The 12,436-nt window shown below is 48.6% G+C and overlaps 3 protein-coding genes across 3 annotated transcripts; 1 reads left to right on the top strand and 2 right to left on the bottom strand.

Moving 5' to 3' along the window:
• The first annotated feature begins 944 nt into the window (after positions 1-944).
• LOC101762018 lies at positions 945-2,735 on the top strand. Its single transcript, XM_004983152.3, has 4 exons — positions 945-1,600; positions 1,752-1,834; positions 1,946-2,148; positions 2,509-2,735. Exons 1-4 carry the CDS (start codon positions 1,392-1,394, stop codon positions 2,665-2,667), a joined length of 654 nt encoding a protein of 217 aa, XP_004983209.1. The 5' UTR covers positions 945-1,391; the 3' UTR covers positions 2,668-2,735.
• Positions 2,730-3,418, bottom strand: LOC101762437 (classical arabinogalactan protein 4-like). Its single transcript, XM_004983153.4, has one exon. The coding sequence runs from the start codon at positions 3,306-3,308 to the stop codon at positions 2,949-2,951; it is 360 nt and encodes a 119-aa protein (XP_004983210.1). The 5' UTR covers positions 3,309-3,418; the 3' UTR covers positions 2,730-2,948.
• A 3,920-nt stretch (positions 3,419-7,338) lies between these two features.
• Positions 7,339-9,058, bottom strand: LOC101761605 (nifU-like protein 4, mitochondrial). The gene is made up of 4 exons (XM_022822932.1): positions 8,910-9,058; positions 7,962-8,065; positions 7,763-7,874; positions 7,339-7,526 (listed from the first exon to the last, which is right to left on the bottom strand). The coding sequence occupies exons 1-4, from the start codon at positions 8,937-8,939 to the stop codon at positions 7,461-7,463; spliced, it is 312 nt and encodes a 103-aa protein (XP_022678667.1). The 5' UTR covers positions 8,940-9,058; the 3' UTR covers positions 7,339-7,460.
• Positions 9,059-12,436: the final 3,378 nt, after the last annotated feature.

Here is a 12,436-nt window from a genome sequence, read left to right as displayed (position 1 = left end):
GGGGAGGAGTGCAGCGGCCGGGATTGGAGGGGAGGGGGCGGTGGCCGGGGGAAGGAGAGAGGGGAGGGGTGCTGACGGGAGGAGGAGAGGGGGCGACGCAAGTGGGAGGAGGGCGCCGGCCGCCGCCGGCGACCGGGAGGGGAGGGGCGGGTGCGTGTGTGCAGGGAAGAAGAGGAGGGGAGGGGCGAGCAGAGAAGGAGCAGGGCATTGGGGGGAGGGTAGTATGGTCATTTTATTACAACATTTATTGCTTTTAGTCAGTTTTAGGAGATGGAACCAAACATGCTTTAGACCATGGACTAAAAACTGACTAAAACTTTTTAGGAGCTAAAAGTTTAGGAGGTGGGAAATAAACAGGGCCTAATGGCTAAAACTTTTTACTCCCTCCGTTTTTAGATCATTTTGGCTTTTTTGTGTTCATACATTACTATGCATCTAGATATACATACATAGGAAAAATTATGTATCTAGAAAAATCCAAATGACCTGCAGTGTGGAACGAGAGGTTACTAAAGAGTAGGTAGGTAATCTTTAGCCGGGGTATTTAGATCCACCGGCTAATCGTTGGTTGTTGAGAATAACTGACTATGGTACATTTCTTTAATTGCTCATATTCTTAGTGCTGGGATAGTACTGGGTTATTTCTTTTAACAGTTATGGACAATTTGGTCTTTGAGCTCAATTAGTTGGGATTAGCTAGGTTCAATCACGTAGCTAGATAGTTGGTTTACCATTAGGTAGGAGTGCATTAGCTGCTCAATTTGGTCTGTTTGGATCCGCCCCAATTAAATTTAGCTGGCCGGCTCCAGGAAAGGCCGGCCCGGCCCACCGGCACGCATCACCATCAGTTTCGAACGAACTGTCCCAGACTCCCATGTACACAACGCACAAGGCAACATGTCATTAGGATAAGCGAAAGAAACATGATAAATCTTGCCATTATATAGTCGCATACACCAAAAGCAGAAACCGAACGTTGTTGCTTGCAAGCTTTGAGGTTTAGGCACCGGCCGCCATGCTCCCATGCCCGCTTCCATCCATATCATCATCGCCTTCGCGACTGCGCCATGTTTTCCTCATTGCTTCACGCCTGAGTAGCGTTCGATCGGCAGTAGCCACATGACGCCACACGCTTCGGCCTCCGCAAGCGTATATCCGATCCGGAAGTCGACACCCTTTTTGCCCTGCCGTGCACCGATCATTCACCACCCCAGCTAGCTCAAATCCAGTGCCTTGCAAGCCAGCGGATCCTCATGCCGTGACAACGGGTCTCTTTATCTATATACACGCGCTCCCTGCTCGTTGCCTCCATCTCCAGCAGCAGCAGCGCGACCGTCATCGTCATCGGGTTTCTTCTAGCAATCAGTGCAAACAAGAAGAAGAACCAGGCCATGGCGTCTCTGGTCAGGTCGTTCGCGTCGCTCTACTGCCAGAAGCTCCGTTCCACCACCCGTCTCGGGCCGGTGACGGCAGCGCCACCACGGTTCCACGCGACCAACAGGCAGATGTTCTCGGCCTCCAGCGGCGCGGCTGAGGCGAGACCTCCGCCGGCGCTGCCGCGCCAGTTTCAGGAGCAACAGCGGACACCTTTCTTCACCTGGTGACTGAGATTGACTGACTGCTCTGTCTGTTGCGCAGTCACTGATCACATTCGTATCGTCTACTGGTGTGAACAGTGTATGTAAATCATCTTTCTGCAGCTGCTAATACAATCCTGCATTTCTTTCCTATTGTGTTGTATTGCATATCAGGGCAAGATTGGCGATTGGCTCTGTCCTTGCTGCCGCGGCACCCTTCGTGCACTCCAGATGGGTGTCGTTCCTGCGGATTCAGAGTATGCAACCATCACCGACTCTGAACAAACAAACTTCAGCTGATACTCTGCAACAGTTGTACTGTACCACTATCTCGTTTGACAACTCTTGATCTATGAAATCGATGTAAGGTGAGGTCGAGATGGTGAAAGACACGGTGGAGGTGGTGGCAGAAGTCGTCGAGGAGGCGGCCACCGTTGCGGAGAAGGTGTCGTCGGAGGTGGCCGAGCAGCTGCCCGAGGGCGGGAGGCTGAGGACCGCGGCCGTGATCATGGAGCACGCGTCCAAGGAAGTCGCCCAGGAGGCTCACCTTGCACAGGACATCATCCACAAGGTACATAGCAGTACCCTGTACACTAGCAATTGATCCTGATGGATTAAATGGTCTTCTGCCTTCATCATTCCTTGCGATTTGGTGCTCCCCCGTTTGCTTGTAATCTCAAGCAACACCCCCAGCCTTTTTTTAGCTTTTGTGGGTATAGGTCGAGCTCGGTCGATTACTTTTACCTTGAAGCAACTTCCAACGCTGTCTTTGTGTTGCTTGTTGCCTCGGCATATACTTGTACAAGTCACTATCCACAACACATTTGATGTCTGTCACAAACATGCTGACAGAAATTGACCAGAGTCAAATGCTGACAGTTACAAAACTTCTGCCAGACACATACCTGACAAAAACCACTTGTTCCTGCAGGTGGATGAAATTGAGGAGGACGTGAAGGCCATCATTGAGCCGATTATGGATCACAGCAAGCATGTTCATGCGAAGGCATGCCACACGAGTAACAGGAAAATAATCAAAGATCCCAATGTCTATGTGGCTATTTCATTCTCAAATGTAAGAAATTCTTAATATTTCTAAGGCAGTGTAGTCCCATGTCATTCGTTCTGATTTGAGTAAGAAGAAACTGATAATGAACCAATATAATCTCATCATATAAGCATAGAATCAGCTGCCGTCTAAAAATTGGATTACATATCCTCATCTCTGTCTCAGGCTCGGAAACAACAAACTAAATATAATAAATAAAGAATTCACCAAAAAACGAAGAAACAGAGTACATGTATCAACAGCAGAGGAGAGCCGAGCACAGCAGAGCGCCTGGCCTCCACCGCCACAGGCCACATCGTCGTCTAGAACACTACGGCAGCGACCACAGCGCCAGCGACGGCGACGAAGCTGGCGGCAGCAGCAGACGCGGCGGCGCTCTTCTCCGTTGCGGGTGCCGCTGCCGGGGTCATGGCGGAGGCTCCGGCCGGGGGCAGAGCGTCGCCAAGGCCCCCGCCCAGCGGGCTCATGGCCGGGACGGAGGCCGAGGGAGCGGAGGCCGGGCTCCCCATGGGCGGCGCGGGCGGGGAGGCCATCGGGGCCCGTTTGGGCGGCGGCGGCAGCGGAGCCATCTTGGGCGCCGCCGCCGGGGCCTGCGCCGTGGCGGCGACGGCGAAGAGGGCGACGAGGAGCGCGACGAGGGTGGCGGCGACGCGGGCGGCCATTCTTGGTTACGCAGCAAAGCTCCTTTTGCTGGAGCTTCAACGATATAAAATCAGGCGAGGGTGGCGGTGCGATGTGGTGGGCTGCTGATGTGATTATGGATGGAATGAGATGAGATCGGCGAGGGTGGCGGAGGCATTTATAGGCGAGGCGGCAGTGGGTTTGAATTGTTTTGGGCTCGTTTAGCCGTTGGGCTCGGATTCCCCCTGCCTGGTGCGACGGCGGCATGCGTCGCTGCCGCGTGGGGCCGCGGGGACCAGGGCCGTAGGAGAGCGTGCGCAACGGCTAGTCGAGGACGCGGGGACGCGCGGCCGGATCCGGGACGGACGGCGGAGATGGCCGGCCCCTCTTTTCTTCTCTCTCTCGCCGTGGCTGTGGCCAGCTAGCCGTTGCGTGTGTCCCGTTGGTCGCTTTGATTAGCTTGCTTTATCGTTTGCTGGCACGTGTGTAAAGTCGTTGGCGGACAGCGGCTTTGCTTGGGCTGCTTTCATGCGCAGAGGGACGGGGTGGCAAAGCGGAAACGAAATGATGGCCGCCACGACCACGCCTCCACGCCGCCGCCGCCGCACAAAGCGCACCTGCCTGGCCGGCTGCGTGTGCATCCCAGAGCACGGTGCTCATGAGGACATGAGCGATCGTTTTCGGGTAAGTACATGAGGACATGAGCATGGCCTCCTATCTATCTTCCGAAAGATAGGTAAATCTGGAACCTTCCAACTTCAAGCCTATCAAGACACATCTTAACTTTATATTTTTTTTCCTCATCTTCTTCCGACCCACCCCGCCTCCGCCCCCTCCTCCACCATCTGCCCGCACTCCACCGCGCTGCCCGCCCGCACTCCACTGCCGCCCTTCCTAATCTGAACCTTCTTATCGCGCCCGCCGCCGACCATTGCCAACCGAAGATCCTACCCAGGCCACGGCGCTCCCATGCCGCCTTGCCTCCATCATCTGTCGAACCGCCGCCACTGCCGATCCAACCTCATCCCGAAGCGGAGGAGAAGAAGTGGAGGGAAGAAGAAGCTCAGGAACCATTGGATCCTATTCTCGCATGAACTTAAAGCGGAAGTTCATTTAGAAAAAATCTTTCGGAAGATGGATAGGTTTTCCGGTTGCTAGAGTCCAATATATATATCATTGTGTTGCAATGGTAAAGATCAATTGTATTTTTCAATATCATGGAATTTTTTTATTTCTAGCACTAAATTTTTATTGCACTTATTGGATTAGATTTCTACATATTTGCTAGAAAACCAAAATAATTTTGCTTAATTATTTCTTTCGATCAAATACTCATTAAGTTTCTACCTTTGTTATTTAAGCAAGAGAATTGCTAGATAGAAAAAATAGATAGGTAACATTGTTGTACCATACAAAGCAACCACATTTCACATATAGTCCAGCTTAACAAACACCGTTATCGTTCGGCTTAACAAACACCGTTATCATCTGAACATAGCGTACATGCATTAGTAGAGGTGGATCCGTTTCTAATTAAGTGCAAGTAGCATAGCGTAGAATCAGCCTGCACCGACATTGATCAATTACGATAATTTTTATCTTCTCGTGTAATTTTTCTACTCCACAACGTATTAGACTCATCATAAATGCCATGTTCTTTTCAAGCGACAGAGTTTCTAAAGTTTGGAAATTAAATAGATAGCTAGAAAATTTTTAAAAATACCTGTATAGATACATGTTCTTTGCAAACTAAGAATAGTTTTTTTTACCATGGTACCAAAAGGAAAATGGCTATAATCATTGCCACGTATGGCAGGTGATGGTGGATGGCCGATGGGGTTTTCTTAATTACTTGTATAATAAGCTAAAATCTAATTTTATTCACAAATGAACTGTAGCCGAAGTGGTGATAGTGCTTCTTTCGGAGGTAGGGGTCAATGGATCAGATCCCTCCCATGCATGTTTTTTTGGATTACTACTTTCCTTTTTTTTTTCCAGCAGAGGTGTTCCTGCATGTACTTGCCTTTTTTTTTTCCAGCAGAGGTTTTCCTCGGTTGATGGGCAGGCCGGCCAATTTTCTTCGGTTTCTTTTTTGTTCGCGGGCTGGACGGCCTGGACTCCGATTTTTCTCGCAGACCGCCCGGACTCCGGATTTTTCACGTTGGGAAGCTCGGATTCCACCGTTTGTTCCCCGGATTTTCATCGCGATGGATTAGTGACTGACGTACGAAAAAACTGGTAGAGACCTTACTTATTTTAATATTAGGTAGAGAATAGAGTATATATATATAGCGACTTTGAAAAATTTCGGAATTCAAATTTCGAGCACTATTCAAATTCGCGGCACTATTTAAATTCAGCTCACTATTCAAATTCGGGAATATGAATAGTACCCGAGCACTCACCGGGAGTGGGTGGAGCACCTATGGGTGGCGGCACTATTCAGCCACTATTATATATATATGGCTCAGCTATTTGGTACCCCGGGTACAGAATAGCTTATTTGGTACCCGAGCCCCCCGAGCGCGACCCGCCCGCGGCCGCGCCAGTTTTTTCCGCGTGCGCGAACGTGGCCTCAGGGTCCAGGGTCGGTAGACCGAGCGCCCCTCCCATTTTGGTGGACCGAGGGAGAGCGTCCGTCAGTTTCTCCGCGCCCTGGATCTCGTCCGTTTCGAAAAGCCTCCGCCTCCCCGGCCACCCTCCGCCGCCACGTGCCAACCCCGTTGAGATCCAGCGCCAGCTCGCCGTCGCCGCCACCGCCGCCGACGAGATGCAGGGTGACCAGCAGCAGCCGGGTCTGTCCCCGTTTGCCATGGCGTATGGCGGCCAGACGGTATGGGAGAGAGCGGAGCGTGACGCCGCCGCGTTCCGGTTCAACGACGCCATGGCCGCGGACACCGCCTTTCTGATGCCGATCGTCCTCAGGGAGTGCGCCGAGGTCTTCCGTGGGCTAACCTCCCTCGTCGATGTCGCCGGCGGCCTTGGCGGGGCCGCTGCTCGGCGTTCCCGGATTTGAAGTGCACCGTGCTGGATCTTCCACAGGTCGTCGCCTGCAAGTGGTGAAGAAACGGAGGGTCCTGATGGGAGTGGAGGAGGCTGCAATCCTGCTCATGGCCTTGTCCTCCTCCTCATCGAGGTCCACTCTGCTACATGGCTAGGATCTCAACACCACCCAAAAGGCACAGCTTCCTGCTCAGTGTGTACATACAAAACCTGATACAGGCAGGACACAGAACACAACACAGGCCACCCAATGGTTTTCCATGCTAACCATGAAACTTTATCGGATTATGGGAAGGCCTCTTTCAGGATGAAGCTGACGTTGAAAGGGCTGGATTCATTTTTTTTATTCATCCACCTCTTGTGCAGTAGTAGATCTCTGATCTCGTTGTGTAGTGTCATCGTGTTCGAATCCGAAAGCGAAGCTGACTTGGGAAAGACAGGTTTGCCCTGCAAGAGGTAAGATGGTGGTCCTTGTCTGTGTTGTTCATAGGCTCCCTAATTGTGATTAGCAAAGACATTGTATGAGCTTTATTTTATCCACCTTGATCAATTACTATGTATGTTCTTTGTTACCCCTTGATTGAGGATGGGTGATCAAAAGCAGGCATCGCCCCTCTCCATGTGTAATAAAAGGTCGAGTGAATAAAAGTGATCTTTTTATTTCATTTCAGTTGAGTTTTCTGTGCTTGTACGTGGCACTTAGACTTCTGATAATAATAAAAAAAACAAAACGGTTTTGCTTCTTAGACGAGCACCCAAACTACAAAATGTATTTGCTATATTCAACCGGCTGCAGAAGCAATACAAATCATACAGCACATGGAAGACAGACAGACAATCAGATGGAAGGTAATCAGGTACAAGCAAAACAACCCCGTGATATTCGTAATTGATTAGACGAGCTCAGCATATATATACAGCAATTCGGCAAATGAAAAGCAATTCACAGTGTCACTTTATTTGAACCCTACTGCAACTGATGTTTGGTTCAGACTACTGCTCTGCACTATCTATGGTAGTCTGCCTCCATACATTAATAGATTGGTAATGACTACTAATCATCACAAGAGTCTCTCAGAAACCAAACATGTGGATAACCTTTTGGGATGTCGAAACAGCCCCAAACATTTACGTGCAAAGTTTGCTACAACATTTGAAGAGGATGCGTTGACCCTTATAACTGAAAAAGCTCATTCCATCTGTCCAGCCAGCTCAGCTTCCTCGTCACCATCAAACTCTTGCTCTACTCCTTTCACCTGCCAAAGCAATATGACAAATTAGCACAATAGAAATCTTAAGGCCTGCCACTGAGAATCAATGGATAATCTCCCCCTTTATGAAAAACAAATTATATGGAACAATTGCAATAGGAACTCATTTCCTGAATATCAGCACATGACAAGCAATCTAGTTATCAAATAGAAAACATCTTTCACATGAGCCACAAGCATTAACGACCGTCAGCAAGAACGTATAAATCACATCACGTTACCTCAGGTACATAGTGCATAAGCATGTTTTCTATCCCAGACTTCAATGTGACGGATGAACTTGGACACCCGCTGCAGGCACCTTGCATTTTAAGCTTAACTATCCCTGTTTCTCTGAAAGGATAGTATCCTAGTGAGACGAAGGAATCCAAATATTCAATATCAGCAGACAGCATGCTGGGGAGGGAGAGAAAGACTAACGGATCAAACCCTCGGTATTCAATGTCACCACCATCATCTTGAACAGCTGGCCGAATGCGAGTCTCCAACAATTCTTTTATCATGGCAACTATTTCTGAATCATCCTAGGAGGAAAGAGTATAGGATCTTCAGTATCACAACCAAATGCTAGCCAGTATACCATAGGCAGTTGTCGAAGTGTTCCCAAGTCAAGATAACAAAATGGTACAATCAGAGGGTTGTGGGTTTCAAACATTTTTTTACCTAGGTGGTAGTAAAGCACTATTATAGATTACTAGGATTAGGTTCTGAGGCATGTTGCGTAAAGAGCACACAGTCAGATGTTTTAGTATCTCTATTTATCTCGTCATTACAGGTCACAGCTTCAAATGAGTTGATGTTGATGATCAGAATAATTTTATTTCTAAGCTATTCTGTACCCTGGTATTCTGTGAATAAGCTTCAAATGAGTCAGAACCTTACAGTATTGATGAGAGGCATTAGCATAAATAAGATTGTGTGTTTGTCAGCATTTCCTATCTGCACTTCATTGCTAGTTAGAGAATCTGGAGTCCAAAACTCCAAAGAAAAAACAAAGCATATCTCCTAGTAGTTCATAAACATGATTATTAGTCTTTTTTCGACAATGAAGACAAACCAAACCAAACAACAAATTAAAAAATGGCAATATTTCAGTATTTGCCTCCTGCCAACATTTCCGATGACAATATGAGCTCTAATCTTAATTAGCCTAAATTAGAAAATCTAATCATATCACAAAAGCATATCTACATATCCAGATGGGTAAATTTAACAGAAGGAATCATTGATGACTTCATGTCTTAACTTAACTCCAGCTGTAATCATAGTGCCATGTCATTAGACACTCATACCAAGTTGATAATGAATTTGTATCATGGTTCTATCGCACTCAAACAGCATTTAGTCCACGTCTCAAGACAATCTCACCATTCTGATGGAAGGCTTGAATAACAGCATCTAGCACATGCAACATAAGCATGCCGGTTAAGTTAGTAGGAGTAATTGTTACATGAATTGCAATTCTCAAAGACCTGAAGCAGAAGGTTAAGTGAATCATGCCCATCTGAAACAGGAATTCGTGAATCATGCCATAATGTGATTTTGGAAACACTAGAATTTCAAGTTGCAGCAGGCCAATTTCCTCTTATAATTCACTCAGCCCCCCTCGTTTCACCCAAACTCACCAGGCTATGGAATTCCAGAAGAAAGAAACAAACCTCTTTATTACCTGAATATTTCCGTTGCTGCCGGTTTGGACTCCGAGTACTCAATCGAACCAACTGCCACGGTAAGGTCCTAGTAATCCTGCTTAATGTGGTAGATTTTTTAGTCTACTCCGGCTCACAAGTTTTTAGTCTGGTAGGGCAGTCAAAACAAAATGAATTAACACCAATATATCAGCTACCATTTGATATACATAAGCACTATGCGTCTAGGTTAACAGATAACACATTTTTCCATTTGCAATAAACAAAGGATAACACAAATAAAAGAACAAAAAACATACCCAGAGATCTGATGTTCAACCGAAGCGCCAGAATGCAAGCTCACTGAATGAATCCCAAGAGGCTTCAGGGGTTTGCATATCGATCGCACCTGCCCAAACGACACCAAATTAACTAAGTCATTCACATTTGATTCATTTAAAGGCTATACAGATAAATACACAGTAAGCATCAAAATGGCAGTACCAACCTGCGCGGCCTTCTCCTGGGACGGGACGAGGTACAGCAGGAAGGGGCAGGAGACGACCATCCCAAGCCTCTCCTTCCTGGCGATGATGTCGCAGGCAGTGGAGACGAGCCACGCTGTCTGCTCCATCGTGGCGCACGCGCCGCTGGTGTCGAGCACGTCGGACGGCGCCGGGGAGGAGCAGGACCTCCAGAGCTCCACGCCCCAGTCGCCGCCGCCGTGGATGCTGCTGCCGCCGCCGTCCTCGGGCGCCACCTCATCCCGGATGGCATTGAGGCAAACCACCAGGAACTTGGACGGGCGGTCGAAGTCGAGGGGCGGCGCGGGGTCGACGCGAGGGGCGCGAGGCGTCGATGCGGAGGAGGAGAGGGGCAGCGCGGGGTCGACGCGGAGGAGAGAGGCGGTGCGGGGTCGATGCGAGGGGCGGTGTGGCGTCGAGGCGGAGGAGGAGAGGGGCGGCGCGGCAGCTGCGGGCGAGCGGCGGCGGCGGCGGCGGAAACGGATGGGGAGAGATTGAGGCGGCTGCGGATGGGAGCAGCGGCGACTGGATGCCGGACGCGGAGTTGGCGGTGGAGGCGGCGACGGTGGTTGGCGAGCGACGGCGGCGGTTGGCGAGCGACGGCGGCAGCGAATGGCGAGCGGCAGCGTCCGCTAGCATGAGAAGTGGATGGACGGGAACTGAACACCACCCACGACGGAAGACCCACTTTCGGGAAAAAAGATGGAAAAAAACCGGGGGAACCGTTTGATAAAAAAACCGGCGGGAGGGGCGGGAGAAAAGGAGGAGCCGGATCCGCGGGTGAGCTCGGGTACCGAATAACCTATTCCGTACCCAGGGTATTACATAGTATAAGCCTATATATATATATATATATATATATATATATATATATATATATATATATATATCCGCCCACTAGCAGGAGTACTTGGGCCTACTTCCGACCTTTTGCCACCTGGTCCATACTGCATAGCGCACATGATCATTGTTAAGGTCCAGCTGTAGTCACTGACTACAGCAAAAAAAATTGTGCTATTTTTGTTGCAATAATTAATTTGGGTGTGAGTTGCATGGTACTGCCTCAACACCCGGTCCTAAAGCGGTGTATATCTGTCTTGTACGCGAAAATAATATGAAGCAGCCTTCCTTCACCACCTGAAATTCGTGGCCCATGCACGACAGATTCTTTTCTTTTTTTAAAAAAAAGGAATGCAAGAAATTCTCAGAGCATAGTTTATAAAACATGGGAGATACGGTGAGGAAGCATCCATTACTTAGCTTGCTCTTTCATCCTGATGCATGACTGCAATATTTTTCTCATTGACAAGAGTACACGAGGTGAATAAGAGATTATCCAACACTGGCTGAGATGATTTGGACATATCCAACAAAGACCTCCGTAGGCACCGGTGCGTAGTGGAATCCTAAGGCGTGATAGTAATGTGAAGAGAGGCAGAGGAACACCAAAATTGACATGGAAGAGGCAATAAAAGGAGATTTGAAGGGATGGAATATACCCAAAGATTTAACCCTGAATAGGAGTGCTTGGAAAATAACTATTTATGTGCCCGAACCTTGATTTGTGGCTCTTGTTAGGTTTCAACTCTAGCCTACCCCAACTTGTTTGGGACTGAAAGGCTATGTTGTTGTTGTTGTTGTTGTTGACAAGAGTACACGAGGCTTCTTTGGCCCCGTTTGTTTCCGCTTATAAGTGGCTTATCGGTGGAAATAAGTGAGAATCCCGCTAAACGCTTTGCTTATTTCCACCGATTCTTTCTTACGTGGTAAGCCACTATAGAGATTTGAACTACGAGAAGTGGAAAGTGAGAAGTGAGAAAATCTTTCACTTAGATTATAATTCAAGCATAGCTAGCAGAAGCGTATCCAAACATGATCTTTGAGGGGTCCTTATGAGATGAATCAATGGGATGGGTCGTACACATTGGTGACTCAATTAGACCTAGTGCGGCGGTGGCTTTCGTCAATGCCCCTACATGAAAATAGAACTTTGCAAGCCTACAATTGTTAGCTTTGTCATGGAGTGTAGCCACAGTATAGAGAGCCCAATACAAGCTGCAATCAACCATGTAAAAAGGCCGAGCCCATGGACCCGCAGCTAGCAGCCATGTTAATTTTTCTTCCACGGAGACAACTAGGCACGCCTGGCCTCGCCAGACGCCCAGTTGCTCGAGGTCAAAGATCTTGCATTTGAGGTAGTGGATGTACTCTTGGGTTAGCTCAGGAAGTGGAGGATCGACCCACTTCGCATAGCGGTAGTTTCCTTCATCGAGATAAGACTGAATATGATGTTAGTTTATAGCACGAAAAGCTTAGCAAGAGTAAGGAAGTAATAACATGACCCACCAAGCCATACGGGCATTGAAAGAAATGTTAGCTTCCATCACAGTAGCCATCAAACAACTGCACGACGCAAGCCACGCCATGGTGACACATTGGCCACGCATCATGACGGTCGTCGTAAGGCCTAAGGCAGTTTGGAGGGGCATAGTTAGCCCTATCATACAGAGGGAAGTTATCAAGAGGTTCCTCATACTCCGTTGGGCCAAAAGAACCTAGCCAAGTGATTGGTGGGAATAGGAGCATCCCCTCCTCTTCCCCTCCTCCCACGACCTCTCCCGCTTACATATGCCATTGTTCTTCCTCCTACTCAGTGGTGTGGAAGGATACGGGAGAGGGAGGTCCGTATAAGGAGTGTTGAGATGGAGATGCACAGTGCCCCCATTTGTTCAGTACCCCATCG

The sequence above is a fragment of the Setaria italica genome, chromosome IX (genome assembly GCF_000263155.2).
Source record: "Setaria italica strain Yugu1 chromosome IX, Setaria_italica_v2.0, whole genome shotgun sequence".
NCBI classification, from domain to species: Eukaryota; Viridiplantae; Streptophyta; class Magnoliopsida; order Poales; family Poaceae; genus Setaria; species Setaria italica.
This window is presented reverse-complemented; position numbering and strand designations above follow the sequence as displayed.

What these genes read in the sequence shown, in the direction of transcription:
- LOC101761605 (XM_022822932.1), bottom strand. Translation starts at nt 8,939, where the DNA reads ATGCTGTTATTCAAGCCTTCCATCAGAATG. An exon ending in TCAAGCCTTCCATCAGAATG is followed by an intron (nt 8,066 to 8,909) that starts GTGAGATTGTCT and finishes CTTTCCTCCTAG; the next exon opens with GATGATTCAGAAATAGTTGC. An exon ending in GAATACCGAGGGTTTGATCC is followed by an intron (nt 7,875 to 7,961) that starts GTTAGTCTTTCT and finishes CTATCCTTTCAG; the next exon opens with AGAAACAGGGATAGTTAAGC.
- LOC101762018 (XM_004983152.3), top strand. Translation starts at nt 1,392, where the DNA reads ATGGCGTCTCTGGTCAGGTCGTTCGCGTCGCTCTACTGCCAGAAGCTC. An exon ending in GTCGTTCCTGCGGATTCAGA is followed by an intron (nt 1,835 to 1,945) that starts GTATGCAACCAT and finishes AATCGATGTAAG; the next exon opens with GTGAGGTCGAGATGGTGAAA. An exon ending in CACAGGACATCATCCACAAG is followed by an intron (nt 2,149 to 2,508) that starts GTACATAGCAGT and finishes TTGTTCCTGCAG; the next exon opens with GTGGATGAAATTGAGGAGGA.
- LOC101762437 (XM_004983153.4), bottom strand. Translation starts at nt 3,308, where the DNA reads ATGGCCGCCCGCGTCGCCGCCACCCTCGTCGCGCTCCTCGTCGCCCTC.